This window comes from Lepisosteus platostomus, chromosome 12 (assembly GCF_059453375.1).
Source record: "Lepisosteus platostomus isolate fLepPlt1 chromosome 12, fLepPlt1.hap1, whole genome shotgun sequence".
NCBI lineage: Eukaryota > Metazoa > Chordata > Actinopteri > Semionotiformes > Lepisosteidae > Lepisosteus > Lepisosteus platostomus.
The window spans coordinates 42,591,399-42,618,277 of record NC_142622.1 but is presented as its reverse complement, the minus strand read 5'-3'; the positions used below and the strand labels follow the sequence as shown (position 1 = coordinate 42,618,277).

General features: G+C 39.7%; 1 protein-coding gene across 3 annotated transcripts in view; it reads right to left on the bottom strand.

Moving 5' to 3' along the window:
• cmc1 (C-x(9)-C motif containing 1) overlaps positions 1 to 11,758 on the bottom strand; it is a 30,197-nt gene extending 18,439 nt beyond the window's left edge. For 2 of the 3 annotated variants that reach the window (XM_088602076.1, XM_088602078.1), the window contains exons 1-2: positions 11,608 to 11,758; positions 6,371 to 6,463 (exon numbers count right to left, since the gene is read on the bottom strand). In XM_088602076.1, coding sequence (XP_088458202.1) covers positions 6,371 to 6,463; positions 11,608 to 11,626 — 112 coding nt within the window. In that variant the 5' untranslated portion in view covers positions 11,627 to 11,758. Of the gene's footprint in view, positions 1 to 6,252; positions 6,280 to 6,370; positions 6,464 to 11,607 lie in introns of all 3 variants that reach the window. The other variant, XM_088602077.1, reaches the window with a different exon arrangement.
• Positions 11,759 to 26,879: the final 15,121 nt, after the last annotated feature.

Here is a 26,879-nt window from a genome sequence, read left to right as displayed (position 1 = left end):
CTGGATGGGGCATTTCAAAGGAGAAAATAAGAAAACCAAAAGGTAAAAACACCCCCTGAGGACCTTAAAGCGAAATATACAAGAAGTGTAAGGGAAAATTATTTGTAAATTACAGCGTCAAGAATGGTGCTCCAAAATATGAAGAAAAAAAAACGTTTGCAGAATGATCAAACTCTTTTATGAAAGAATATATCTTCATGACAGTAACTGCAGGTCTGCTGACCTTCTGACAAGCCTGTGAAAGTAATTTCCCATTTTACAGGCATAATACTAAATAATTTCATTACCTCTTGTGTCCTCCAGCAAGAAGCAACCTACAACTGAAGGCATTTATAAATGTAAGAAATCAGTTGAAATTATTTCATTTCAGTTTATTTGTCATTTGCATAAGTGCTATGAAATGTTATAATGTGCTTATATATTTGAAAATAAGGCACCAAAAGAGGTTATTTAAAATGCAAAGCTTTCATTCTTATATTGCAAATAAAAGAAAAGTGAAACAGAAAAATTACAATATATGTAAAAGGTATTCATTTAAGCAAAAATTATATTTTCAATGTACTTGAGGCAGCACAATCTGGGAAATGCCAACAAAAAGCAAGATATAGCTATATTGTACTTTGAACATGGGACAAAAGTCATTCAAAAACACCAGTTAACATAGAAAGGATGTCAACATACAAAATGCATATCAAAATGATCCTAACAAATCTGATATTTCTCTAAACTTACAACACGATTGGACTGTACAAGAAGTGAGAATACCTTTGTCCAGTGGGCTCTCTATATTTCTCTGAACCTGAAATAAATAAATTCAGAAGTTCACCTTTTTGCTCCTTGGTGTAGTGCAATAATTAAAATTAGCTCCCAAGTTTACTGCGAGAAATATTTTGTATTCGGTAAGCTGTGTGTGTATTCTAAGCTAAGTTCAATATAAGCCGCAGAAAGGTTATAATTTATGGTTAAGCATGTCCAACATCAAGGACTTCAAGAAACACTGGTGACCACTTCATGATGTCTGTATTGTACAGCACCTATATTGTATTTTAATATAATACTTCTTTTATCTTTTGCTTTCTGACTGACAGAGTGTGCGTACACTCAGAACTGTACAAAAAGCATAGTTAATGATTTAAGAAATAAAATGTATGGTTTAACTAATACTTTTAAGCTATAATAATTTTCATTGCTTTCAAAGTGTTACATAGGTTGGTGTTTTTTTTTTCTTTTTCTCTGCCTTATGACCACAAACACAAAAGAAAGGGGAAGTTGTAAAAAATACGGAAGTAGAAGCACTAGGGCTTTCACATTCAGCTCAAGAACACTTTTCTGAGAAGCAGGAAATCTTAATGCACAAAGGGACTTTTTCCCCATCAAAAATTGCAGGAGGAAAAATTAATCAAGAATGCTTTTACTGGCCTTTGTTTAACTTTCTGTCCAGGTTCCATTCAGTATCACAAGCACATTTGTATTTTGCGTAGGCTGCAAAGGAACAGGTAAACACTCATTCAGTGGCGAAAGGAAGAGAGACAATATTCCAGCTGTGGAGCCTTTTCAGGTGTTAGTTATTCAGTTCTTTATTTTTGCTTCATCGCGAAATTGAAAAACAGCAAACCCTTGAGTGCTTCACCCTTCACGCAATGTATCACATAAACATCAATAAAATGTGGTACACCGCCACCTGGTCAAAGAAAGATTTAAAAACTGAAGGCAGGTTTACAGGGTTACCGTTTTGATTTGAGAGGTTTAAGTTTGGGGTGAAATACTGCTAAATAATGTACATAATATTGTTACCAGTTTGCAACCAAAGCTGAAGTCTTTACAAACCACAGTCATATCAAGTTTGTCAAGTTCATAAACCTGCAATGCGTAGCCCCATGAAAGTCTGTTTCTAGTGCATCTCTGAAGCATCTGCACCGATTTCACCCCCCTTTGGAGACCTGTTCAGCAAGTCACTGACATCAGCCTCAGCCAGAACTCCAGTTGAAAAATAAAAGCTAATTATAAAACAGAAAGGACAATTCCTGCAAATATGGAAAAGAGATCCTATTGTGGGCTATTTGGTGCATCTTGAATAGAGAGCATTTGGCCTCCTTGGTCTTTCTGTGGAGACCCAGCTGGCACCGACTGGAGATTGAAAACCTATTCTGACTAAACGGGCACCCCTATTACCCCTGTACACCCATAGCTGTGAGCACCAAGTGTCCAAGGACAAAAGAAGCTAATTAATGCTAACAAATTAGATCAACTGTAGAGATCCAAGGTTCTGTATGTACGGTTAAATGCTCGTGTAAAAAGAGAGCACGTCACTTAATTATTCGTGCTGCTGGCTATAGAGAGATCCTTTCGCCGAATGAAAGCAATTTAATTGCTGTGGTAAAAGCTGTTCGTTATCTAAAAGAACAATGCAATACAAGGTTTCGCGCATGGCTGTATTATTCTGTGTGTGTTAAGGCAGACCAAACTCAAATCTATACTTTGAATTGTCAGGAGCAGTCCCGTGCCTCTGTTATTAACTATCCAGATTGCAAATCCTGGCTAGCTACACGCTTATTTTTATGAGATGTGGTAATTTCTTTAAATAACCTATAAAACATGTAAGATTATAGAGCATGGAAGGCTTACCACCTTACTGCTGGTATACTAAGCAAGTCATAATGAGACATTTCCTGGAAAAAGTATGTGCACAAATACAATACAAATACAATTTCTACAAACCAAACTTAAAACATCGTTCAATTTTAGTGTACAGTTAGAATTCAACTCAAACTTTTCACTGCCAGAGAAAATTCAAGTTCAATTTAAGATTTATTAACCTTGAAAGGTTGGCGTGTAAAATAAAGTTTGATGTCTCTTAGATTCCACCTCAGGCCAAATACAGTAGTTGGTGCATATTTTTTCCCCACAGAAGACTGTAATATTTTTAGACTTACAACTTATTTCATAATCTTCTGCAGTAGATCTAGTTTGTTAGCATTAGCTTCTTTCGTCCTTCTTTTCGTCACAGTTATGGGTGTACTCAATAAATATTAGGATTAATGTTTTAAACCATGACAGCACGTGAAAAGTTTTTTAAAAGGAAGCAGTCCATGCGTGTACCACTTTAGACAGTACCTGCCAGATAGGTTCATTCAGAGGAATGATATCTAGTACATGGAACTCTTATCATCTATTTCTGCTAACTTCTGCAAACACTGATGCAGAGTTGTCCAGTAAAGGCCTTTAACACACAGGACTCAGGGTGGATATCACAAGTTTCAAAGCGTCTGCAGGAGTTGCCAAATCAATGTGTGAAAACTGTGGTAAAACTCTATTTCTCAATACCAAAAATAAAGAACGCAAAAAATATCACATTCATCCTCTCCAACTGAATGCAAAGGACAAATTCAATATTTTAGCAAATCATCCACATGTATCTATACAGCAAGAATACATAAAACAAAATGTCAATATTCAAAGCACCAAACCCTATGTACATTGCCTATATAAATTTATATTTAACAAGTAAAAATGTTTAAATAGACTGTTTTTCCTAAAATATCTTATTTATAATACACAAAGTATGCTTCCTGTGTTGTACTACTCTCACAAAAAACGCCAGTAGTACTGTTCACACATGAAGGTGTTAATGACACGTATTGATCTGTTAAAATTAACTATGCATACTGTAATTGGCATTTCACCAATATTTTTAAGAATATTAAACGTCTATACTTTTTTCTAGCTAAGACTTTTAGAGATACTTTTTTTCTAGAATTGTTCTTTCAGAAAAAAAGGGTATGCCTAAGAATTTCTTAATCAAACAAACACACTTCCAAACTTATTGTGTCTGGGGAAAAACATCTTCCCTTACTTGATATGAAAAATGATGTATGGTTTATGATATGTTCATGTTAGAACTAAGTAAGTTCTAAGTATTTAAACTAGTAAGTTTAAAATATTAGTCTTCAATGGGAATCACAATGCATCTAACTATTCAGTCTAAAGTGAAATCAAAGAGACATCAAGCTTTATTTAACACAGCAACTCTTCCCGATTAACAGAAAACCTTAAAACACTGCAAAGTCAAAGATTTAAGGCTAATCATCAAGTTCAGTATTGGTCCTTCCCATTACAGTACACGAAGTAATTAATATTTTCATTTGTTTGTTGTATGGAAGACATACTTTTAATAAGAAGAAACTTACATTTTTCTTCTTTTAGTATTATTTTATATAGTACTTTTCGTTAAATGTATATCAAAGTGGTTTATAGCAGAATAATAAAGACGCATATGTACAAAATATAAATGATGAATTAAACTGAATCAACAGCTAGACTACACAGCGCTTTTTGTTACTCTTGGTTAATGCTGAAAGTGCTAATTGACACGCACAATCTAACATAGGCTGAAGATCACTCTACAGCCCAGGAGCAACAGAGCCAGGGTTCAGAGCCATGTTTCAGTTCTTTGGAAACCGGGGAAAAAAGACCAAAGTCCAAAGAGTATAAATGGCGTGTTAGTAAACAGGCAGTTAACAGCTTGCAAGATGTCAGAAGGAGTTCAACGATTCATGCCCACAAGGCTATGCAAGAATTTTTGAATTGCATTGCAAAATCCACAAGGGCCCAGTATAAAGACATCAGATGCTCATGCATTTTAGTTTTAGTGATGTTATGAGCAGCTGAGTTTTGAACATCCTGGAACTTAAGAACACATGTGGATACATCTTCAAGCACGGTTTGGCAATAATAAAGCCTGGTAAAGCCAAAAGCATGCAATAGGGTAGCTTTTGTGCACCAGGCTGGCAGATATGAATGGACATAAACACTGGTACGAATTTAAAAACCATATCTTCACAAATTTTGTGCACATGAACTTTAAATGTAAGGCTCAGATCAAAGATGACAACACGACTCCTGTCCATTGTGGACTGATTCTAACATCACCAATAACTAAAGTTAACAGAGGTGTGGAGTTGAGGATGAGAGCCTATTAGCATAACTCTGGTCTTGTCAGAGTCAAAAGCATCCCCTTTCTATATGAATAAAGATTTTTGGACACACCCGTTTGACAATGAAGGCTGTAATCTGCAATGAATCTGACCCAACAGTAATACAGAGATATTAAAAAGAAATGGACCAAGAATATAGCCCTGTGGGACACCAGATGTGACCAATAACGAACAACCCCTGGCTTCAACTAATTATTTCCCGTGTGTAAGATAAGATATAAACCACCCGCAATAGAGTACCAGTTATACCAACAACCCTCTTGGGCAAGATGGAACGATATCTAAGTTTCAGAAGGTTGGGAAGAACAAGAATAGATAAAAGCAGCCAGCAGGAAATCATCAGAAACACTAACAAGAGCTGTTTCAGTACTACCCGTCAAACTGAGCTCATCAATAGCCAGTGATACAGTTTAAGATACTGAACAGCATGCTGTCTTTACAGGAGACCAGTATGTCACGAAATCAGATTTTCTCTGGCAATCGAGAAACTCAAGTACGTTACTGTACAGAGCCACACTTCCCCCATAAGAAAATAGTTTCTGCTTCCATTTTATTTGATGCAAAGGGGCTTTATGATCAGATTTTAGACATCTTAAGTTAAATACAACACAGGACGCAAGTGTTAGGTCAGACAGATTACACTTATTATGCTGTAACAACAGCAGGATTCTGACAGTGGACACTGAGAAAAATTAAATATAAAATATTGCGATCCTATGCTCACATAGACCCACTGTCCTAAGGGAAATCATTTACATCATCATAAAATATCAAGAAAATTTCCATTACATCTATTAGGCTTCTTACTGTTTTAAGAAGCACAGTCTGTAATGTTCTTGTGTTCATCATGATTCTCTTCCTAAACACCTATAGCATGTAAAACATGAAAATCTGAAAATCCAACAGGAAAGAAAATTACTGTCCTCTGTATTCTGAATGAGGTTACTTTTAAAATATTTAAGCACTTCTTTCAATACCATTGATCACCAAAAACATATAATATACCACACAGAACGTAACGAAAGAGAAACTTATTCTTTCCTGTTTGCTGGTATTTTTCCTTGTCAGGATGACAAAGTTAGAAAGATTAAGAGATTAAATCTTTACTACAAATAGAAAATGTTTATTGAGCAATCACTCCTGCCTAATTATTGTGTCTGTCTGTGTCCTAAGAGGTCTGGTATCCTCTTTAGGATGTAATCGCACGATATTCCCTATGATTTAGTGCTGGGTTCACTTCACAGGTGTGCTGTGTTACCTTGTTTTAAATTCATCTTCTGTATGGCTGAAAAGGAAAATGGAATACTAACATTTAAAATCAGTGCTCACCAGAAGAAAAAAGAAAAAAAATACTTACGGCATTTACAGAAACTTACCGTCGACTTTTTCTGAACAGTACTCCTTCGCCTTCTCCCTCATCATCTTGGGAATCAGAACATCTTTCTCCACGTGGCGCAGGGAAGGTTCCCCTGAAGAGCACAATTTCACAACCTCAGTGAGAGTAGACAACAGACACCACGGCACGGGCAAAGTTTCTTACCCGCCAGGATAGTGAGGCAGAAGTGCGGAGATTCCTGATTATTCAAACTGAAATTATTACTTTAAAATGTAAATGCCAAGACTGAATAAGGTGTTCTTTTGGGAGACACCGGGCAATTATAAATATTGATCCAGCAGAAAGACCAGTCTTCGCAACCCTGCCAAAGATGGTGTCTTTCACTGTGGTGTACATCAGGGTTCCCAGTGCTGGTCCCAGGGAACCACAAGCCTGCTGTTTCTCACTGCAGCTGAGCTCTTTACCTAAATAAATCCTTAACTCAACCAACAGGCTGCTGGGTTAGAACCTTTTCAAGCTTTTTCCTTCTTTCAACTCAAAGACAGGGAAATTTAAATTACTTAAGAAATGCCAGTAGTTCAATGCCAACCCTCCTACCTGTTTAAAAACTTAAAACAATTGAAGACTGTGCGTTAGAGCTATTATTGGATCTGTAAAGATTTCAATTCATTGAGGGCTCAGGTGGAAAAAAAGTGTGTATTTCTCCAGAACCAGGACTGGAAACCACTTGAATTTTATGTTCATTTTGTTTTATATTTTGTGTGTAAAATCAATGCACAGCTTCCTACAAAAAAGGCCTTCATGCCTTGTGTACCAGAAAAAATAAATTGCACAATGGCTGGGTTTTGCAGTTTTATTCCTATTGTTTTTTATCTGGAATTGATAGAAATAATTATTGCATTTTAAATACACAGCACTATTTACAATGGACTTGTAAATAGTGTTGTGTATTTAAAAAGGGGTAAAAACTTAATCAGAGAAAGACCTTAAATGAAACACAAGGCCATGCACTGTGTAAACAGATTTTTAAAAAGAATTTGGGTGGCTTATCGATGACACCATGTTCTTGTCTGTTCTGTCTTAAATATTTTGAATGATGTTTGCAAACAAAACAACTGAACTCCACCTTTTGAAAGCTTGCAGGCCAAACTACGAGGGATTTACATGCAGAATAAAAATTTCCGCCATGCAGTACAGTGCAAGACAAAGATATCAGAAAAACGCCACAAAAACTCCTGTGCAACCACAAAACATAAGAGACTGACATCATTCCAACAGCTGCTATCTTGTTACGAAAAATGACATCATCTTTTAAAGTAGATTTATTCATTTTCACTTTTTTGATTACAACTTGACCGGGTCTTTTTTTTTCTCCTTTTTACAGTGGCCCGATCGCAAAACCACAATGGAATGTGTTGATGCCTTCATTTCCAGCCACTGTAGATATAGTTCATTTTGAAATGTAGGGCTTGATTTTTTTTCCCCAGAAATACAAGCTTGTAACAGTCCTGTGACGTCCTGCCATTTGCAGAGAGAAAATCAGAGTGAGGGTGTCAAGAGAATGCTTCAGTTCAAGCTTTCTAATTCTGCTCAGACCTGCAGGACAAAGCCACCTCCCATAGTCCCCATGGTGATACTTCAACCACCCATGAATAATCCACCTAAAATAGTGTCAGGCTGGCAGTGGACCCCAGAGCACTCCTTTTTACATTAGCAGCTAAGCTAAGTCATCCTTGGTCACAACAGAAAACCCAGTGGCCCTTAGAACAAATATGTAACTTCTGTCTAGGCCATTACTGGGCATTTGAAGTAAAAGACTGGCAGCCTGAAACAGATTTCCAGGTTGTTGCAGATTCCAGACTGGGTAATTTTATGCTTACCGTTGCAATACAATTTAAAGAAAATTCGAAATCATGGAAGAGGAGCCAATGAAAATAATAATTGGACCATATACCACTTAGCAACATATATTTTAAAAAAAAAAACATTACAACAAATTTTACTTTTAAATTTTACTTATGGGAATGAGTCACAAATTCTGCATCCAACGTTCAGAAGTAAAAGCAAAAGTGAAAACATTTTAGCCATAGCTAAAAGCATTTCCACATTATGTTGCTCTTTTTCACACATTCAAATAATAAGTAGTTCAAGTAGGGATCTGCGTCAGCATGCGTAGGCTGCAGAGGAACAAGCAAAGGTTTATTCCATGCTGAAAAGAGAAGAAAGGAAACACGACGTTTCGGCCGTGGAGTCTTCTTCAGGTGTGAGACAGGTGTGCGGTGAAGACCTTACACCTGAGGAAGGCTCCACAGCCTGACGTTGTTTCTTTTCTTCTCTTTACAGCATGGAATAAGCCTTCACCTGTTCCTTCAAATAATTATTATCCACAACACAGCTTTATAAGGTTTGTACAAATATAATCTGAGAACAGGAGAGTAAAGGGAGCTTGAAACAAGCTAATCAGCTATTTTATTGGAGACGGACCCCTGGCTTCTTTGAAGAAAGGTCTGGAAGAGATAATCAGACCAATTAGCTACCAACTACCAAAGAGGCTAGATTCGTTTAACGGCCTCCTGTCATCTGGAACCTTTAATATACTGTTTTCTGACCTTGCCCAGAAGGGACAAGCCATACCAGCATGTTTGATCTTAAGACTACAAACTCAGCTATCCCCTACTACACAAAACTACAAAACAGAGTAAGATTTAATGATTAAGGGTTGTCTTACTAGTAGTTTACAACTTCATCAGTTTCAACAAACTACTTTATATGACCACGCATGCTATATAGCATGTAACCGAACCGCTATGTTTCATATTTATATTATGTGTATTTTTTTACTAGCCACTAGAGACTGAAGACAATACAGTCAAGACAGCACTGGAAAATAGTAATTCCAGAACGTTCTTCCTGAAGGGGCTTGGAATGCTTTACGTATAGGAGGGTACAACCCTCATCCTTCCCTGAAGCACAGGACCCCTGTGGGAGACATGGGGCGCTCGTGTTGAGCCAGCAGCTCCTCTGCACAGCAGGTCAGGTGAGGCGCTGAGAGACGACTTCCTGCCCCGTTGACATGAACAGGTAAGTGTCAGTAGGCCAAACTGGGGAATTGAGTCAGGACACCAGGGTTAACGCCTCTGCTCTTAGGAACAGCGTCATTAAGATCTAGTTCGTGGCTAGTTTTCATTCCCTCCCGCCTACATTAGATCACTGAAGCCTTACTTGATCTAAGCAGTTGCTTCAATTGATTCGAAAACAGCATTTTGTTTCCAGTCACAAACCTGGGATTTTATTTCGCTTACAAAACAACAATGGATAAAGCTCCCAGCATGTTTAAGAGCTGGGCACAAACAGCTCAAATTAATCACATTATGAAGGCAGTAATAATTAAGTCAAGGAAGGGCCGGATTGTGTCATGGCTGGAGCAGAAACCAGCACTGGGAACCTCTGCTCCAGACCCAGCAGTTATGATCTCAGTTTAACACCTGATCTGAGGGATGGCTAATAGTGACTGCACACAAGTACCGTGCACCATTGTGTGCAACTACAAACACAAAAGATAAGGCACTTGCGGCCAAGGTCAGTGATGCGCAATGCCAGATAAGCACATTTGTTTTCAGATTTATTGTATTGTGCCTTGTGATTGCTCATTTTAAAGCAGTTTTGCATGACAACTCACACACCACAGATTACGCATTTTAACATAACTTCTTTAACTTTTGCGATAAGATATTCAGAAAATATCTGCATTGTCTGGTACAGTCTTGACTATGTCGTGAAATGCTTATTAACTACATAATGTAATGCTTTTGACGTTGTATGCTGCTAATTAATATTGACTGATCTCCCTTGTTCATGCAACATTCTTCATGACTTTTATTGCAGACTGCAGCTTTGTTTGGAAATATGGTTTATAAAAAAGTTAACAGTTTGCCCCCATCCAGTCATCGATATCCCTGATTGACCCTGTAATTAGATCAAATCCTGCTATAGGCTCCCCAGCTTAAAAAAGGTTCCCATTTCTAGCCTATGGAGAGTGTTATTCTGGCTCAGGCTTAGAAATCTGCAATACCTTGCTGGGAACAACTCAAGTGTTGACAACTGACACATTCTGAACAAAAACGAAAGTGGGTACAGTGCCTTATAGACGAGTACTGGATTGAACTGAATGAGCCCGAGTGCAGCCGGGTTAAAATGCTATACCATCAGCCCCTTGCAATTATTACTAGCATGTGCTTAACAGATGCTCTTAACCGGAATGAATGACAGCACACACCAACGCTCAGGTGACATGGAAGTACAAACAACACAGACAGATTAGACAACACAGAAACCATTCTGAAATTACGTTTCATTCTTGCTTTTGCACATATCTTTCTGGTCGATGGAAAGAGCTCTGGTCAGGCTGGTAGGTCAAGCAGCTCCTTGAGGTTGACCTACAGTTCTTAGTGGTTGCAGTGCTTCTGTGTTTATGCTTCTTGATGTCACAGGAAACTATATTATTTAGCGAGACCATCAGAAAAAGCTCTGGGGAGTTTTTTTTTTTACTTGCAGAAGCTGTGCACATACTATATGAGGTAATAAGACACATACATTCAGATATTCTTCGTTTAAAAGTGAATCACCTGATAATGTAATCGGGCCTTTCAAAAGCGCTGGGGACAATGTTTCTATGAACTTTGTCTATTCCTTTTATTACACTGTTTGTATAGGTGACTTTAAACAGCAAAAGGGTGTCTGCCCTGTTCTGTGTTAACTTCATGAAACCCCGAAACATTTTTTAAAAACCCCAATGTTTCCATCTGAACAGCAAAACGGATATCTGCAGGTAAGACACCCCAATTGTAAAACCACCCGCACGAAAAGATCGTGTGCCGCGCAAAGTGCTCGTTGTTTTTTTTTAAGTATCCAAAACACGTCATAAGGACGCAGTAAAGAAGTTCACATAGTAAACAACCGCAGTTTAGAAACACGATAAGCGCCATACCATCTGACACCGGAGGGTCTACTCCACTGTGCCTTTTTCGCAATCCTAAAAGACGAATAAGGCTTTGCGTTACCATCACCAAGAACTGATCATAAGGGCCGAATGACATGCCAGTAATATTAATTTGAACGGGCTCTATGAACTGTCTTGAACACCCTGATGCTGTTACAAATGTTTGCTATATGAAATATTTCAAACAGCACGGGGGGTGAGGGGGGAGGGGACTCCGGCGATAACTCCAGCATTTTTTCTCCAGCCCTTTATGAGACGTCGCGCAATGTTTACGGTACCTGTTTTGGCTGACTCCATGGGTAAAGGAATTTGAATCTCGGGTTGCTAACGAGAAGCCAGTCCCCCGTCCGCACCGACCATGCTGGTTTCAAAGTGACCTTTCACATCCGCACCAGAAGTCCCGCCTTCCCCGGCGCCGCTCGGCCAATCCGGGGCTCCGGTGCCGACGGGAGCTGCGCCGGTGGGGATGCGCAGCACAAGTTCTCCAGGTTGTGCGAGAGCGGGTGTCCCGATACAGGTTAATAGCATCCTTACAAAACGCCTTAAAAAAGTAAGCGAAGTGGTGCACAACAGCTGCCTCTGCCGCCTAAGAGCCGAGACTTGACCCAGTGTTTAAAACTTTTTACCTCGCCAGTATACCCTTACATTAATGTTACACGGATCAAGTTCTATGCTGACGTTTAATGCGGCCAGGGAGCACCCCTTTTTTAGGTGCGTTACTTTTCTTCCCTCCTGGTCATTTCAGAAAACGAAACTCCGACTGGATCTTTCACCGGTTAAAAAAAAAGTCGATGTGTAATTGCGTAACGCAGGCTGATGTTGGCTTCATTCAGAACGTTTCTGCCCTTTAGAAAGACGCCGACGTTAAATGCAGTGCATCGTTGCAATTAACAAGACCAGAATGAAACTTATTATTATTAGAGGGTGTTTTGATTAATAATATTTACCCCGTTTCATTTGTGCATGGATGTCAGATCGGTCATGTAATCAATACCGGGATCCCAACACGTTGATTCCCCTGTAGTCGTAATCTGTCAGGGCTGTGAGGCAAGTGGCCTTATTATTATTATTATTATTATTATTATTATTATTGACACCTGAAGAAGGCTCCACGGCCAAAACGTTGTGTTCTCTTTCTTCTTTTTTTCAGCATGGAATAAACCTATTACTTGTTCCTTTGCATAATAATAATAATAATTGCTTACACTTATATAGTGCTTTTCTGGACACTCCACTCAAAGTGCTTTACAGGTAATGGGGATCCCCTCCACCCCCAGCAGTGTGCAGCCCCACCTGGATGATGCACCAGTACTCTCCCCACACACCAGCTCTCAGTGGGGAGGAGAGCAGAGTGACAAAGCCAGTTTAGAGAGGGGGATTATTAGAAATGTGTAGTTTATTGATCCAACGATCTCATCTAGCCAGTGTTTGGGAAAAAAGACAAACTATCGGCTTCAGTCACATGCTTTAATTATGTTTTGAGAAAATAGATTTTTGGATTATAAAATCAGTAAAGGACAGATTAAATTGATCTAAAAATGTAGTGTGATTTTAATTTATTTTTATATGCAACAGAGCTTAAAGTGTCCTCATGTGGAGTTTTAAGTGGATTAAAAACTTCAATTCAAAGTCATCTCTGTGACCATCCATACTAATCCGCAACACAATTTGTCGCTAAAACATGGCAAATTGAATGGCAGTGTAAAACTGCTTGTTCGGCCATTCAGTTCTCAGCAGAAAGGCAATCTTTATTCATTGTATCCATTTCAGAACATTTACAAACGTCAAAGACATGCTGATGGGAGGCATACTAAAAGTACCAGAGGGACAACTATATGTTGAAGGTATAATCAAGTAATGTAAGGTAATACTATACCACAAACCTCAATAAGTGGCTCTGTGCCTGTGGTTGGTAGGTTGCTGGTTCGTATCCTGCTGCCGGCAGAGGAATCCTACTCTGTTGGGCCCCTGAGCAAGGCCCTTAACCCCATCTGCTCCAGGGGCGCCGTATAAATGGCTGACCCTGCGCTCTGACCCCCAGCTTCTCTCCCTGTCTCTGTGTCTCATGGAGAGCAAGCTGGGGTCTGCAAAAAGACAAATTCCTTATACAAGAAATTGTATATGGCCAATAAAGTGATCTAATAAACGAATCTGTAAAATAGAAATAAAATCTAACCATTCACAAGATACTTTAAATTTTCAGGGATCTAATTCTTTTAAGGTAACAAGTGTTTTCAGAAGCAATAAGTGTGCTAATATTTGCAAGAACTTTTTGTTCTTTCTTATTGTTTTTTCATAGCTTGCTGTACAATCACACAGATCAAAGTTTAATATGTATTGGTAAATGGAAATAACTAGCCTTTTCAGATAAGGAGTTGTGGCTATGCACATTTATTACTATTGCTTAGAATTAGTATTAGTATAGAATTAGCATTACCATTTAATACTAGTGCTTGTCTTTGTGATAGAACGAACGGACACGATCGGATTCTGTAAACTGGAATGAGTCTTTTTTTTCTGTGCGGTCCGTGCTGCCAATAGCATGTTATAATGGTTTTCTGCTGGCAGCAGTTAGAATCAGCTCTTCAGGGAGCGACATAGGGGGCTTTGAACTTTCAGTGAGGGTTATGTCCTCCATCTGGGTCGCTAACAGCCTGGCATCACCAGCCCATGAATGCAATACAGCTTGGAGACTTTCCATCTTCCATTTCCAGCACGTTCGCGATGTCGTCCTGTCTTCAGATTAAAATAATGGTAGAGGGGTGCCAAGAGCTTTCTTGTTCCTAAGGTGTTGTCTAAGGTTGTGCCTAAAATAAGGTACTTATGGTCATTTCTAACTTGTATTGAGGAATGTATTTCTGCTGCATGCTGTAATCTCTAAAAAGAAGAATACTCTTGCTCTCTAATAAGAAGCCACTCTGCACCCATTTTCTTTGGTTTTTAAACGTTACTTCACAATTACACTTTTTGTTCTCCCATATTTAGAATGATCTGTTCACTGTTCGGACAGAACATACCCAGACCCAGTACAGCCCAGACTTTCAGGAAACAGGCTCGATACCACAAGTGTCATTGCTCGACAGCATTAATACCTACCTAAGATTTGCATTTCTCTGTGTGATGATCTGTTTAGCCAAACCGATCAAAACCGAGGCCAGGCATCTTTCCCAGTCTCGTTAGATACAGCTCAGTATGGGCTGATATGGAACAGTTCAGATTCATTTCTAAATTACCTAACTCATTGTACTCCTGATCACAATGAGACTTCCTGGCAAGCTTGTCACGTGCTGTTGGAACCTAAACCGCATGAATACCAGATAAAGTGCCCTGTTGTACCCAATTGTATAGTGAGGGGCAATACTGAGGGGGCAGTTTTTTATTCAGAGGTCCTAAATCCAATTTATTGTAGGGCTGTCCCTACAAACCTTGATGCCAACTACGTCACACCTGGTTAGATGGATAACACTGATTCCAGAGTGCCCACAGTGTGGCCCCATGTTCATAGAGTAACACCCATGCTTTGCTTTGAGTGGAGTGTCCAGAAAAGCGCTATATAAGTGTAAGCAATTAATAATTATTATTATTAATCGATCTAGCAAACAAACTACACGTCTTTGATTCTTCATACTACACTTACAGGTACTGTATGCCTTCATTTTTTTCTGGCAGTGTAACAGCCAAGCTGGGTCGAATATCAATTGTCACTTACAAGGAGGACAATAACTGGTGAAACTGTATTAAAAAAATGTTGTTGTACGCGAGGAATGTTCAAGTCCAGATTGGTAGACTGACCCACAATATACTGTACCAATGTGACAGGATAGGAAACTCTGTTCTCAGGCCCTCACCTGCCTGGGTTTACTGGTATTCAGGCCGTGTAATTTGTTTATCAAAAGAGGATGTAGAGGTAGGTTCCAGAAGATGAAAAACGTTATTGTTCTTGACTCTGCCTGGTTTCAGATGAAAGGTACACCACAGAGTGGGTGACTGGAGGCCGAGCAGGCCCGTGTCCTATCTCACGGTCTCGGTTTTACCACGAATCTGTAGCCTTGCTTCTGCCCACATTTTCAACTCATGAAACGAGGAGTGAACCGTAGAGCACAGGTGTAAATTCTACCTCGCGAAGGCACAAACAATCTGAAATAAAAGATCTGAGCTCTCGCCGTGTGCCTGAAGTCGATACCACTCCCCTGTAGGATGTTGTAGTCATTGAATTCTTTTGCTTCAGTCCAGGTGAGCAGCTTCTCAGCAAGAACTGGTGTGCTGGAACATCACACCTCACGTTTCTAGGCTCAAATTGTAGCTTTTTATCAGTTGTTTGAGTGACCTTGCTTTTCAGTAATGTAAAGAACTCGTAAGGGTTCTCTGCCGTTTTGAAATAGAAAAACTACATAAAATTGGATTTTTTAGCTCAGATTTAGTACATCGTAAGCAGAGCACAAGCTTATCCACCTACAGACGCTAAATAAATAAAAGACAACCATCATAACAATGCAGATGTCACTGCTCTGAGACGGAAAAATATTTTCTACAAAATAGCAGGTGTTGGACCATGACAGGAGATAATTCAGTCTTGGTCCAGAAGAGCGATCGCACGTTTTCTGTGGGTGCTGATAATATTACTAGTAACACTAGTAACTGTAACTGCTCAATGTTACAGTGTTAACAAAAGCACGGTTGCAAACACAGCGAATACTTTAAAGTAAATACATGAATTCAACATGGGAAGTGGGTTTCTATCTTTTTTTACATCACTACAACTTTCCTTGAGAAAAAAAAAATTCTAGCACTGTCTGTGTGCAGGAACAATAGTAAAGCCACAAAGAGAGAGACAGACACCAAACTTTACCACCCCTTATGTCACACGTACAGAAGCAAGGCCGAGAAAAGGCTTTCTCATTATATTAGACAGGAACTAAGGTATTCTGCTGTGGTGACTGCTTGCATTTCTTCCCATGAAGCTTTTTTATAGCTCTCATTGTGTCAGTTTGGAGATTTAATCACGCCAAAACACTCTCTGTGAAGACTCTCCTGTAGTGTCATTAATAATTAAGCCACCGTTCTTCAGTTTTCAGCGACACAATGATTTGTGTAATCTTTCTGAGCATTTTCTTGTGAACTTCTTTTTAAGTTAACAGAATTCAGTTTGGTTCCAGTTAAAACAGGTGAAGTGGCTCAAAATAGAGCAAGTCAGCAGTCAGGAGCTCCAGACCTCAGGCAGTTTTTTTCCTCGTGATCTGAATTCAATATAAATCATGTTTGGGATCAACTCACCAATCCCATCAAGAGGGGACACCTGCAACCATCCAGTCTCGACAGCTGGCAAAAGATGCACAGGCAGAGTGAAAGAACATTGTTCTGTGTGGACCTGTTGGTCAGGTCAGGTTACTGCTACCAAGACTATGTTAATGCTAAATGAGGTGGTATATACCCAGTGCAAACTCTGTAATGTTTTCATTTTGACAGTGGCACATTTCTTAATGCTTGTTATGATTCTATCACCCACGTTTTCGGTTGCTGTTTGTGTGATTATTTGATTTCTGTATAAAATATTTTATTAAAACCGTTAGATCTGAGTGCTGTATTTCTTTTGTGCACCAGCTCTTGTTTGGCCTTTGTCACAAGGTTCTTCAAAAGGAGCTGAAGTAAACAGAAAAAAAAAGGAGTTCTTACAGAAAAAAAGGAATATTGTGTAACACAACCTTTGATACTGTATTGTTCTTTTTTGTTTACAAAAAGGAAAGCGACACTTTATATTTATGGTAATCATCTTTGCATTTGTGTCATCAGTAATTCTTTTGCCGTTTGCAGGCGTACAGTGAAAAAGATATGTTTAAGACCATCAATTTTTCTGTGCATTCACAAGTCACATTGAAAGAAGGTGTGAAACTGAGGTCAGGCACAGACTAGGCTTGTGTCTAATTTAGAAATTCTAATTTTCAGCTCAGCCTCAGCGGCCATCAGGATTTGAGAGTAAGAAATCGAACCTGTAAGAACCCTTCAGGCAGAACATGGCAATGTGTGTATGGATCTTTATTAAGCTCCCAAAACTGAATAAAGAGGCCCAAGCTTCTGCGACTGTTCTCATAGACTACACTCTCTCCGAAATGTGGTAAGGCAGAGCAGAAAGTGCACTCTCACGTGATTAATAATGCCTTTAAATCTGCTTCCATGATCACAGACAAAGCCCTGCATCCCTGTGTTTTGAATGTACAGCACTGCGCTACTGGAAGCTAAAGTACTAAGAACTGTGTCTCAACCAGTAAAACGTTTGTAACCAAGCCAATTTATACAGTATGACGTGCAAAGGGTAGGGTTGAAGATTTCCCACGTTTGCAGTGAAGCTCCCCAGCACAAGACCTTCTTTCACAACAGTCACTTAACCTTCCTGCTGATTTCACCATGAAACGTGGACGGATGGAATATTAAAATCAACCATGCTACAGTGCTACAGAGGTCTAATGCAGGCTTCCGAACTGAAGGTTCAAGCTTTTGATTTTTTTTAAATAAAAGTATCCTTTCTGCTAAAAATGTGTCTTTGTTGTTTTGACACAAATATGTTCCTCTGTTATTTTTTATAGCTACCCAATTTTGGAAAGGGTAAAATGTGTGTTTTTGTGTCTTGACTCACGGACATGAACCTTGCGACCGCACTCAGGACCCCCACTCTGACCCGTGACCCCCCCACTTCACGTGCAGTATAGCGTCACTGGCAATACAGCCCTGCAGCACAGGCTCATCTCTTACTGGAGAAGAATCGTGCCTCTCACTGACAGCACTGCAAACCTGCAAGCACCCAGGAGACCACAGGGGCCGCCAGAGACTCCAGACCAACTATTCCCACCCTATTCTCACTGAAGCTCCTCTGCTCAGCCATGCTCGAACCCGTAACCCCTGGAAGATACAGCCTGTGCTAAGGCAAGGGCCTTTGTGCTAGCTCATCCCGTTAGAAGACGCCAAAATGCATGCTTCGTAAGCATTTTGTAGGCTGCCATTTACATATATTTGTTTACCAGAACGCCATTTCGCCAGGAAGTGTAAAAAGAAAACTGATTTGCGTGTTAGAGCTGCTGAAGAGAACAGCTGAAACTGATGTCAGCACCCTGAGCAAGTTTATTTGTCTGGTTGGCCTTACAGTATGTGAAGTGTTTCTTACTTACACTCACTACCCGCAGGCTGAAGAATATCCTGAAACTTCAGTTATTTCAATACGCTGGCCTGCGTCCTATGCTCTTCCTTGGTTTAAGAAAAACAACACTTCTAATAAAGGCCAAGTATGAAACCAGAGGCGAATACGAGTCTAATTCCCACAGGTTCCCATCAGAGAAGACCTGTCAGGCTGAGTGGATATTATGTTATGCTACAAAGGGATCTTTGGGAATATTGTTCGTCTCTTGGCTTTGTCCCTCTTGGAGGAGAAATTGTATTGAGCAGAATGTTGAAACCATATTGTATTGTCAAAGGAGATAACGCCACTTACTTCAGCTGAACATTTAGTGCTGACATGCTGGTCTGACAGAGAATTGCACTAAGGCATCACAGCTGAGTTGCTATTTAAGTCATGGTAAATACGCCAGTTTGTAGGCATTAGCCAGAAGTCGTGTGCAGTCCTGAGATTTTTGGGGAAAAAAATAGACTTTTTTCACAACATTTTCAATAAGATACAGTATACAGTATATACAAATGTATTTCTTACATTCTGTTTCTGTTCTGCTTCTTTTTAAACTGAGAGAAGAAACATAGACAAACTTATTTTTGAAGTGTCAAGTGGTAAGCCTTTATTTATGAAACTCTTATTTGGGCGAACAATATTGTTTAACCAAAATAAAACAATATTGGAGTGGTGCAGACACATTTTTAATACACCGGGACAAAGAAAAGTATGACTGCTTTTTTTGCACTTTGTTCTTACTGCTGTCTTTTTTTTTTAAATGTCATATGCAAACTATCTCTCCCTTCAAGAAACTGCTGATCCCTGCTGAATGTTCAGAGACACCAGTTCACCATGTCAGCGTGTCTGTGGAAGGTGGGACAGTCTGGAATCAAACTTAAGGTCACAGGAGCTGTGATGCTACAGTGTTAACCTGCCATTCCACCACACCACCCACATTGCTCAACAAATTATGAAATGCAATTTCTGTTCCCTCAGAAGGGTAAATATGTACAATGTGACAATACTCCTTGTCCAAATAAAAGTTTTTGTTTTTTGAAGCATTTTGGAACTCTACAAAATTGATTTCTTTTAAATGCCATCACCACACACCACAGTTCTGACTGAAGCTTTTGGCCTTTTCTCTACCTAAAAATGCTGTTCAATTGTCATAGTGATAATCCTATAAAAATTCAACTAACCAATGTCAGGTTTTAGAAGGAAATATGCTATTCCTTTGAGCCTTGTAACTGTTAATGGAACTACTGATACTGAAAGAGTAAATAAATACAAATACCTTGTTACTATCATTGATTATAATTGACTTGGACCACCAGTACACAAGCAAGGCATTTGAAGATGCAAAAAAAGGTTGTATTTTTTAAGTATTATTGGAGTATTATTGTAGAAAGCACCATGTTTACACTTTTTTTTATGAGAGTGTTTTTCAGAGCATTCAAACTTTGTCTGTATTAGTCCAACAGTACAGTATGAAATGGTCAGCAGCCTTCTATAAAATACTGTATTCTTCTCAGCAGTGGGCAGGAGTGGCAGTAGCTGTGACCATTCAGGAACTCATAAGGAATCATAATGTTGTGACAGACACACCTTTACTGGGGCTTGCAGATGGTTCAAAGCACATTTCAATGCTGGATGGTGCCACACTGATACATAATACTGAGAGAGATGTGTGACAGACTGAGCTTATCTGAAAAATGTGGCTATGTTTCAGAGGACAGAGTGAAAATGCCTATTGTCACGGATGGAGTTAGGAGTAGCTAGTGTCTCCCTGCTCTCCCTCTGGTCACAGTGGATCTGAGAAATCGTCTCAAGGTATCGTCTCCCTGTTCGGAGTCGATAGTGATACATACAGGGCCTCAGAGGTTTCCCAGTGCCCTCTGGGATACGGGTACATACCCTTGAAAAGTTCATCAGCTCTTCCGAACCTTCAGTTCAGCAGATGGAGGGGCTTACTCCAGTCTTCATCTGTCCTGTCCTGACTGGACATGATGTGACTGGGTGTATTTCTGTCCGCGTTCAAATCCAAACGCGTGAATGTCATGCGAACACAAAGCAGAGTCGTTAATATTCTTCCTCTACATGACACAGTGCGTGGGTCCCCCTGCGCCGATATGGCCCTTCAGAGCAGCCCCACGCTGAGCCGGGCGCCCTGTCCAGGCTGCGTGTGCTGGAACCGAGAGGTGTGGAAGCAGTCCTCTCAGGCTCACCTGGGGGGGAATCCCAGGAGTCAAGTGCTTGTCAGCCCCGAAGCTGCAGATCTGCTGACTGCCGCGCAACACCTGTCAGAAGCTGTGGCGGCTCCTTTTTTTATCTCGTCTGACAGCAGCCGTTGGATTTTCGACGCAGAGGAACGGGCTCGGCAGCACAGTCCCCCGCGGCCGGGCAGGAGAATTTAATAACGTGAGGCCAGTATGGGAGGAAAGGTGCTCCCTCCCTAACACTTATCTAGACACTAGTCACCCAGCAGGACCTATATTGCAGCAGCAAGCTAGGAGCGCCTGCCAGAGCCCCTCGCCTACAAGTTCAATATAAACGAACAGTGGGATCCGGAGGACCTGGCAGAAAAGCTTAGCAAAGTTAAAGCCTCTTACGCCATGCTTCACTGGCCATGCCAACTGTAGCAGCTCGGCTGTCTGTGCCGTGACACCGGGCTCCAGCCGCTGTGTGTTAAAGGGACAGCATTTCTGGGGTTCCTTTTATAGGTATTTAGCACGCAATGTCGGGTCTGTGCAAAAGACAGACAGACACACGCTTCTCGTTTGCCTTCGTTTTTTTGGGGGCCTTTTTCTTGGCCTAAACTGCTCTTGCCTTGACTTCCATCTTTTGCAATAAACAAATCTATCTGGAAAAGGGATGCACCTAGAAATCTTTATTTGTGAAGCCCAGAAATGAAAAGGCACCGGTAACGGGCAACGCTTCAATAAGAGTAAACCGGATCTAAATGATCTAAATAATAAACCCGTTTTCTTTTGGACAAACTCCTGTTGGTTATCAATATGTTTTTATTCTTCAAAGACCAAACATTGACACACAGGCATTAAAAAAAAAAACATTGTTTCATCCCCTCTTTTTTTATGTTTTTTTTTTAATACATTGTGGATCAGAATTACTGAAGACGCAGATCGGTACCGTGGATATTTAGCACAAATCCACAGGGCAGGTTGCGTTGAATTGAAAGAGGCCAGCAAAAATGCGTTGAAACTAGAAAAGCTGCTTGAAATTCATCATCGGCAAGCGGAACCCCTACCAGTTCTCTTCGCCACCAGACATTGACTCAGAATACAGAATACCTAAGAATACATTCAGCTTTGGTTTCAGGGTTAGTGCCATTTCAAGAACCGCGAATGCAATAATGTCTTAACAGATGGGTTTTTAAGATTGGTTAAGTAGAACAGTAGGGGACTCCTTTAGGGCAACCCAATCAAAATAACTACTGGCCTGGGTGACAGAAGACACCACCTGCCTTCAACTGTTGATTCAGTAAAGGTAGAAACAAAGAACAATTTAACATTTTTATCAATAATTATGGGGTTTGTTCTTTCTATAAAACGAAAGATAAATAAGCTTGTTCAATATTTGGTTTTGTCACTTCATTTCCTGAACAAAAACTGTTCTGACATGTCTCTAGTGAATGTTATGCTTGGAATTTTTTAGGAGTTTCATCGTTATTAACCTACATTATTCTTATACTTCTTAATTAATAAGTCAATAGGCAATTGTGGTTCCTTACTTATTTCAATAGGACTTTGTACAAAATTGTGATATGGCATTATTTAAAAAAACATCTGTGTAAATGTAAATAAACTAGTGAGCCGCTCAATAGGTCGATCACTTACGATGATTGCAAAATAATTGAATTAATCAACCTATTAATAAAATTTTAAAACTAAAAGACATTTTAGGTGGCATCTATATTATATAAGTATATTAAAATTGTATGTTACACTTCAGTAAGTAGTTCATTGTTAATACGTGACATTTTCTCTTCTCTGTGTTATTGCTTTGAAAAAATGATTCTCGACAATGAAACCTTAAGATCCAGTGTCACTGAAAACCCATACAGCCGAATTGAGGTGTTTAATGAATTGTGTGGCACCAGGGGATTCTAATATCTAATGGTGTCTTCTTTCACACAAGGGGGCCTTTTATTACCAAACAAAATGATAACCGAGTGTAGAAAACGAATCCCGAACGTAACAAAACAACTCTGTTTTAATTGTTCATACATGTGTCAACAAAGGCAGACAATCAGAATCCTTTTCCATTATGGAGGGCTTAAATTTTGGATCAGTGGTATATTCTGAACGTTATTCTGGTTTTGTTTATGCACAAAATCTACCTTTTTCACTGGACAGAAGCTTAGAGATGAATGTTAAACCTTGCAGAGGTTTGTAAGTGCTGGGAGAGTGAAAGATACTGATTATGATATTATTAACTGTAAAGGTTAGACTCCACATAAAGACACAAGTCCTGATACAAGGAAGTTGAATCCATTCTGTCCATCTAGCTCATTTGTTTTTGCAATACCTAATTGATCAAAGGATCTCTTCCGGCTGTTTCATGTAGGAAACAATAGGGAGCAGGGAACAATCTATTCAGCTTTCACAACATGGCTGTATAGACTGTCCTATTCTCCCTCAATCCAAAACCAAATTTAAAAGTGATAGTCAAAAGCAAAACCAGAATTTTAGTGTAGGAGTATGGACTCTTGACAAGATTAATAGAGAACATTGTGTTGTGGTCTCATCTAGAACATCAAGCCGCATTATTTGAAAAGCTGGAATGCCAAAAAAAGGTGTTCTTAGACATCCATTCTTTGGCTGGTTTTCCTGTTCTTTCAAAGTGGCTCCTCATCTGCTTTCTTATTTTTTTCTAAGAACATGGGACACGCAAATTACTTTCTGAGGTCAAGTTACATTGTTACATTATTCCTGTCTTCCACAATTAGGACATTCTGAGATGTGACATCATTTGTTTAATAAACAGTTTTCTAAAAAAGAATTTGGTTGAAATTCCTCTGAATGAGTTCCCCAAGCTGAAGACACAACTAAAAGCTAATGGCAAAAGTCCTTCAAACACACTAAAACATTTATATATGTTTTTCCATGAGGGTAACATGGAGACCTCTGACCAGTCTTCACATTTAGAGAGGCAAGATGCCAACCACAGTAGGGCCTCTGCTTTTTCTGAAAGCCAGCCTAACACACATCCAACACCTAAATGAATTAATCAAATTCTTGTTTTGACTCACAAAAGTCTTCACGGTCTCTCACCTTCGCATCTAGACTACAACTAGAAGAACCCTGTATGTCCTCACACTCTCAAAGGTCACCAAATCTGGGCTTCTTGGCTGTTCCCCTCTCCCAGGGAGAGACAGCTTTTATCCCTTCCACCCCCTAGGTACACATTGTACTTCTAAAAAGCATCAGGGACTCTGATACATTAATTGTGCTCAGGAATAAAGTCAAGACCTCTCTTTATGTCCAAACCCCTTGTGTTATTAAGCCTGATGCTCTGTTCGGGCTTATTTATTTGCCGTGTGCCTACTACCCATTCTTTGAAATGTCTTTTATTGGGTTCGCACTGCAAACTAACAAGTATGTTACTCAAATGCAGTCTGGAAATAGGCCACTCTTTTCACTTATTGATTTAAGATCAAGTACAAAAGTCTTTCAATTTGCTTTGAGTAACACCAAAACTCGACAAATAAAATGCCGTTTCATAAATTGGATTTTTTTTCTGGGAAAAATAAATTATGACACGTGACAATTACTTCATTTTATATATTGTGTATGGCCAGGATCAAAAGGATGTTTTCTTTGGAATATGATGACTGATTTTATGGGTGTGATTTTGTATTATAACCCTCTAAGCTTGTTGTTAATTATTTTCAAAATATTACAGGATTACCTAAATGCAAATATCATATCTTTGTCCAAAGAACTATTGTTGTGTGGTGTGTGACATAAAAACTGAATGACATAGAATTTCCTTCCCATCAATCACCAGGGATCATCTTATTCCTGGTGAAGGCCCTGACAATCCAAAACCTATCCCAGCAGCAAAGAACGCAGTCTGGAGGGGTCGCTCACACAGGAACACAGGGACAGTCCGGAGATGCCCAGTCAGCACTCCACCACGCTATGCATTCATTACTATGTATTAATAAATATATTAAAGCATAAAGTTATCCTGAACACATACATAGACATATTCGTTACATAATTTGTATCTATATTTAGTAGACCCAGCCCTTTTAGAGTAATTAATACAAAATTCCTCAATGCAAACTGAATCAATTTTAACATTTAATTAACTGAACTCAGGCATTAGCATTGGTCGTACACAGTGGGATGCCCCCTCACAATCCTTCCAAAGTGAAGACATGAACTCAGTAATTGATGACTATATGAACAAGGGAGCATGCTAAGAAGGTACAGTAAGTGAGAGACATCAAGCCTGTGTTTTAGCAAGAGATACTGGGGCCCTTCAATGGTTCTGCCTGCCACGTGTCAGCATTTTTTTCTCACTTTAATTGGTCCTCTTAGCACCACATTTCAAAACTATAGCCTCTAGTTCATGTCTCACAGAACTGCCATGTCAGGCTTGCCGGACGAACCCCTGATCACGCGTTCCAGTCCAGCCGATCTCAGTGCCACCTTCTCTAATTCCAACAGACCAGAGTAATGAAAACCTGAACTCGCCGATAATGACTGCACGTCCAGACTGCCCCCCCCTCTCACGTGTGAAAGTCAGTCTCAACTTTCAGCCACTTTCTAGATTTTCTTAATGGAAAAAAAGCCACACATTGCAGGTACAGGTGCACAGACCCGCCCTCGGACTAGAAAAAGCATATTAGCTCTACAAACCGGGGAGAAATTATGTAGACAAAAGAAAAGCTCTGCATTGTACCTATTCGAGAGAGCGGGACGTTCAGCTTCTAGTATGTTGCATCTTTCTATCTAGCACCTTTCAGAAACAATAACCCAGAAATGTAAAATGAGAGCCCCAGTGTGAGGCAAGTCCTGGCTATTTTTTCTTCTCTAAAAAAAACCCAACACCAAACATCCTTGCATGTTTCATCTGTGGCGAAACAAGCATGCTAGCGTTCTCACTGAGGGCCGATTGTCGTGACAGCATGTCCCCACGACAACAGCCCTGAAGACGCAGCCTTTGTTTATCTTGGCCTAGGCACACAGATTGTCAGGATGCATTTCCTCTAACCAAGTGAGGGCTGCCACTGTGCTGCAATCTGGGCTCATTTCTCAAGCAGCTAAACCCTTTGACACTGTGGTTTTTAATTAAAATTACATTATGATTAATCAGCCGGAAGGGGGGTGCTGCATGAGGCAGGTTTGATTACAACCTGTGATGGACAAGCTGACTGCCAACTTGCTAAAGATGTGCTGGCAGATGCTAAGCCGGCCAGCTTGTAAACCTCTCAGTCGCAGCTCAGTACAGTGGGCCTGAGACGCCTCACTTACACGGGTGCAGTGCAGGGGATACAAAGCACAGACTTTGTCTCTGAAACAGCTATTGATTGGCAGCCTTCTCCTCAGTGCCCGGCTCTTGCTTTGACAGCTGTTAGAAAGCTTGCTGATGTGCTTCTGGCTGAAGGAATCTTTATTACTTCACCATTGAACAAGGTGTTTGAGATTTTACCTTCTGTGCCTAAGTGGGTACTTCAGTCTTTGTATTTGAGGTATTGGACCCTTGTACTGTATTTGTGTATTCAGGCTGAAAGAGTGTTGTTGTGTTATAGGCTTGTCAGTACAAGACTAAGAAGTAGAAATGGATGTTGCTTTGGCGCCTACGAAACATAGGCAATCTTGAAAGACTTCAGACGAGTTTTTGGTTTACCTTTACTTATTTTCACACAATCCGTTTCTGTTATTTAGACGTGAAAAGAAATCAAATCAAGCACACGAGTGGGTAAAATCCATTTAAATTAAAAATGAAATGAATTCACGGACTGATTTACCACAGGCATACAAAAGAACAAAGGTGTATGTATCAGAAGAAGTTGAGGATGAAAACTGAAACTTTTAAAATGATAAAAACCAATCTAGATTTAACATAAGAGGTGAAGTGACATGTTTTGACAGCAATCACTTACATTAACTTTTGTTCAACCAAAACTGATTTTTTTGGTGGTCTTTAAAGTGATTGCTTGCCAAAGTGTCTGAAGTATATTGCTCCCCAATTCTCAGCATGAATCTGCAAAATATACTCGGATAATCCTCTGATTATATACTTCAAACACATTAATTATGTTTAAACACATATTTTTTCTTTGTTACATAATATCTGGCGGTAGGAGTCGGTGCACTCTTTAACGCAGCTTTGAATTGCTTTGCGCACATTTCTTCAAAATCCTCC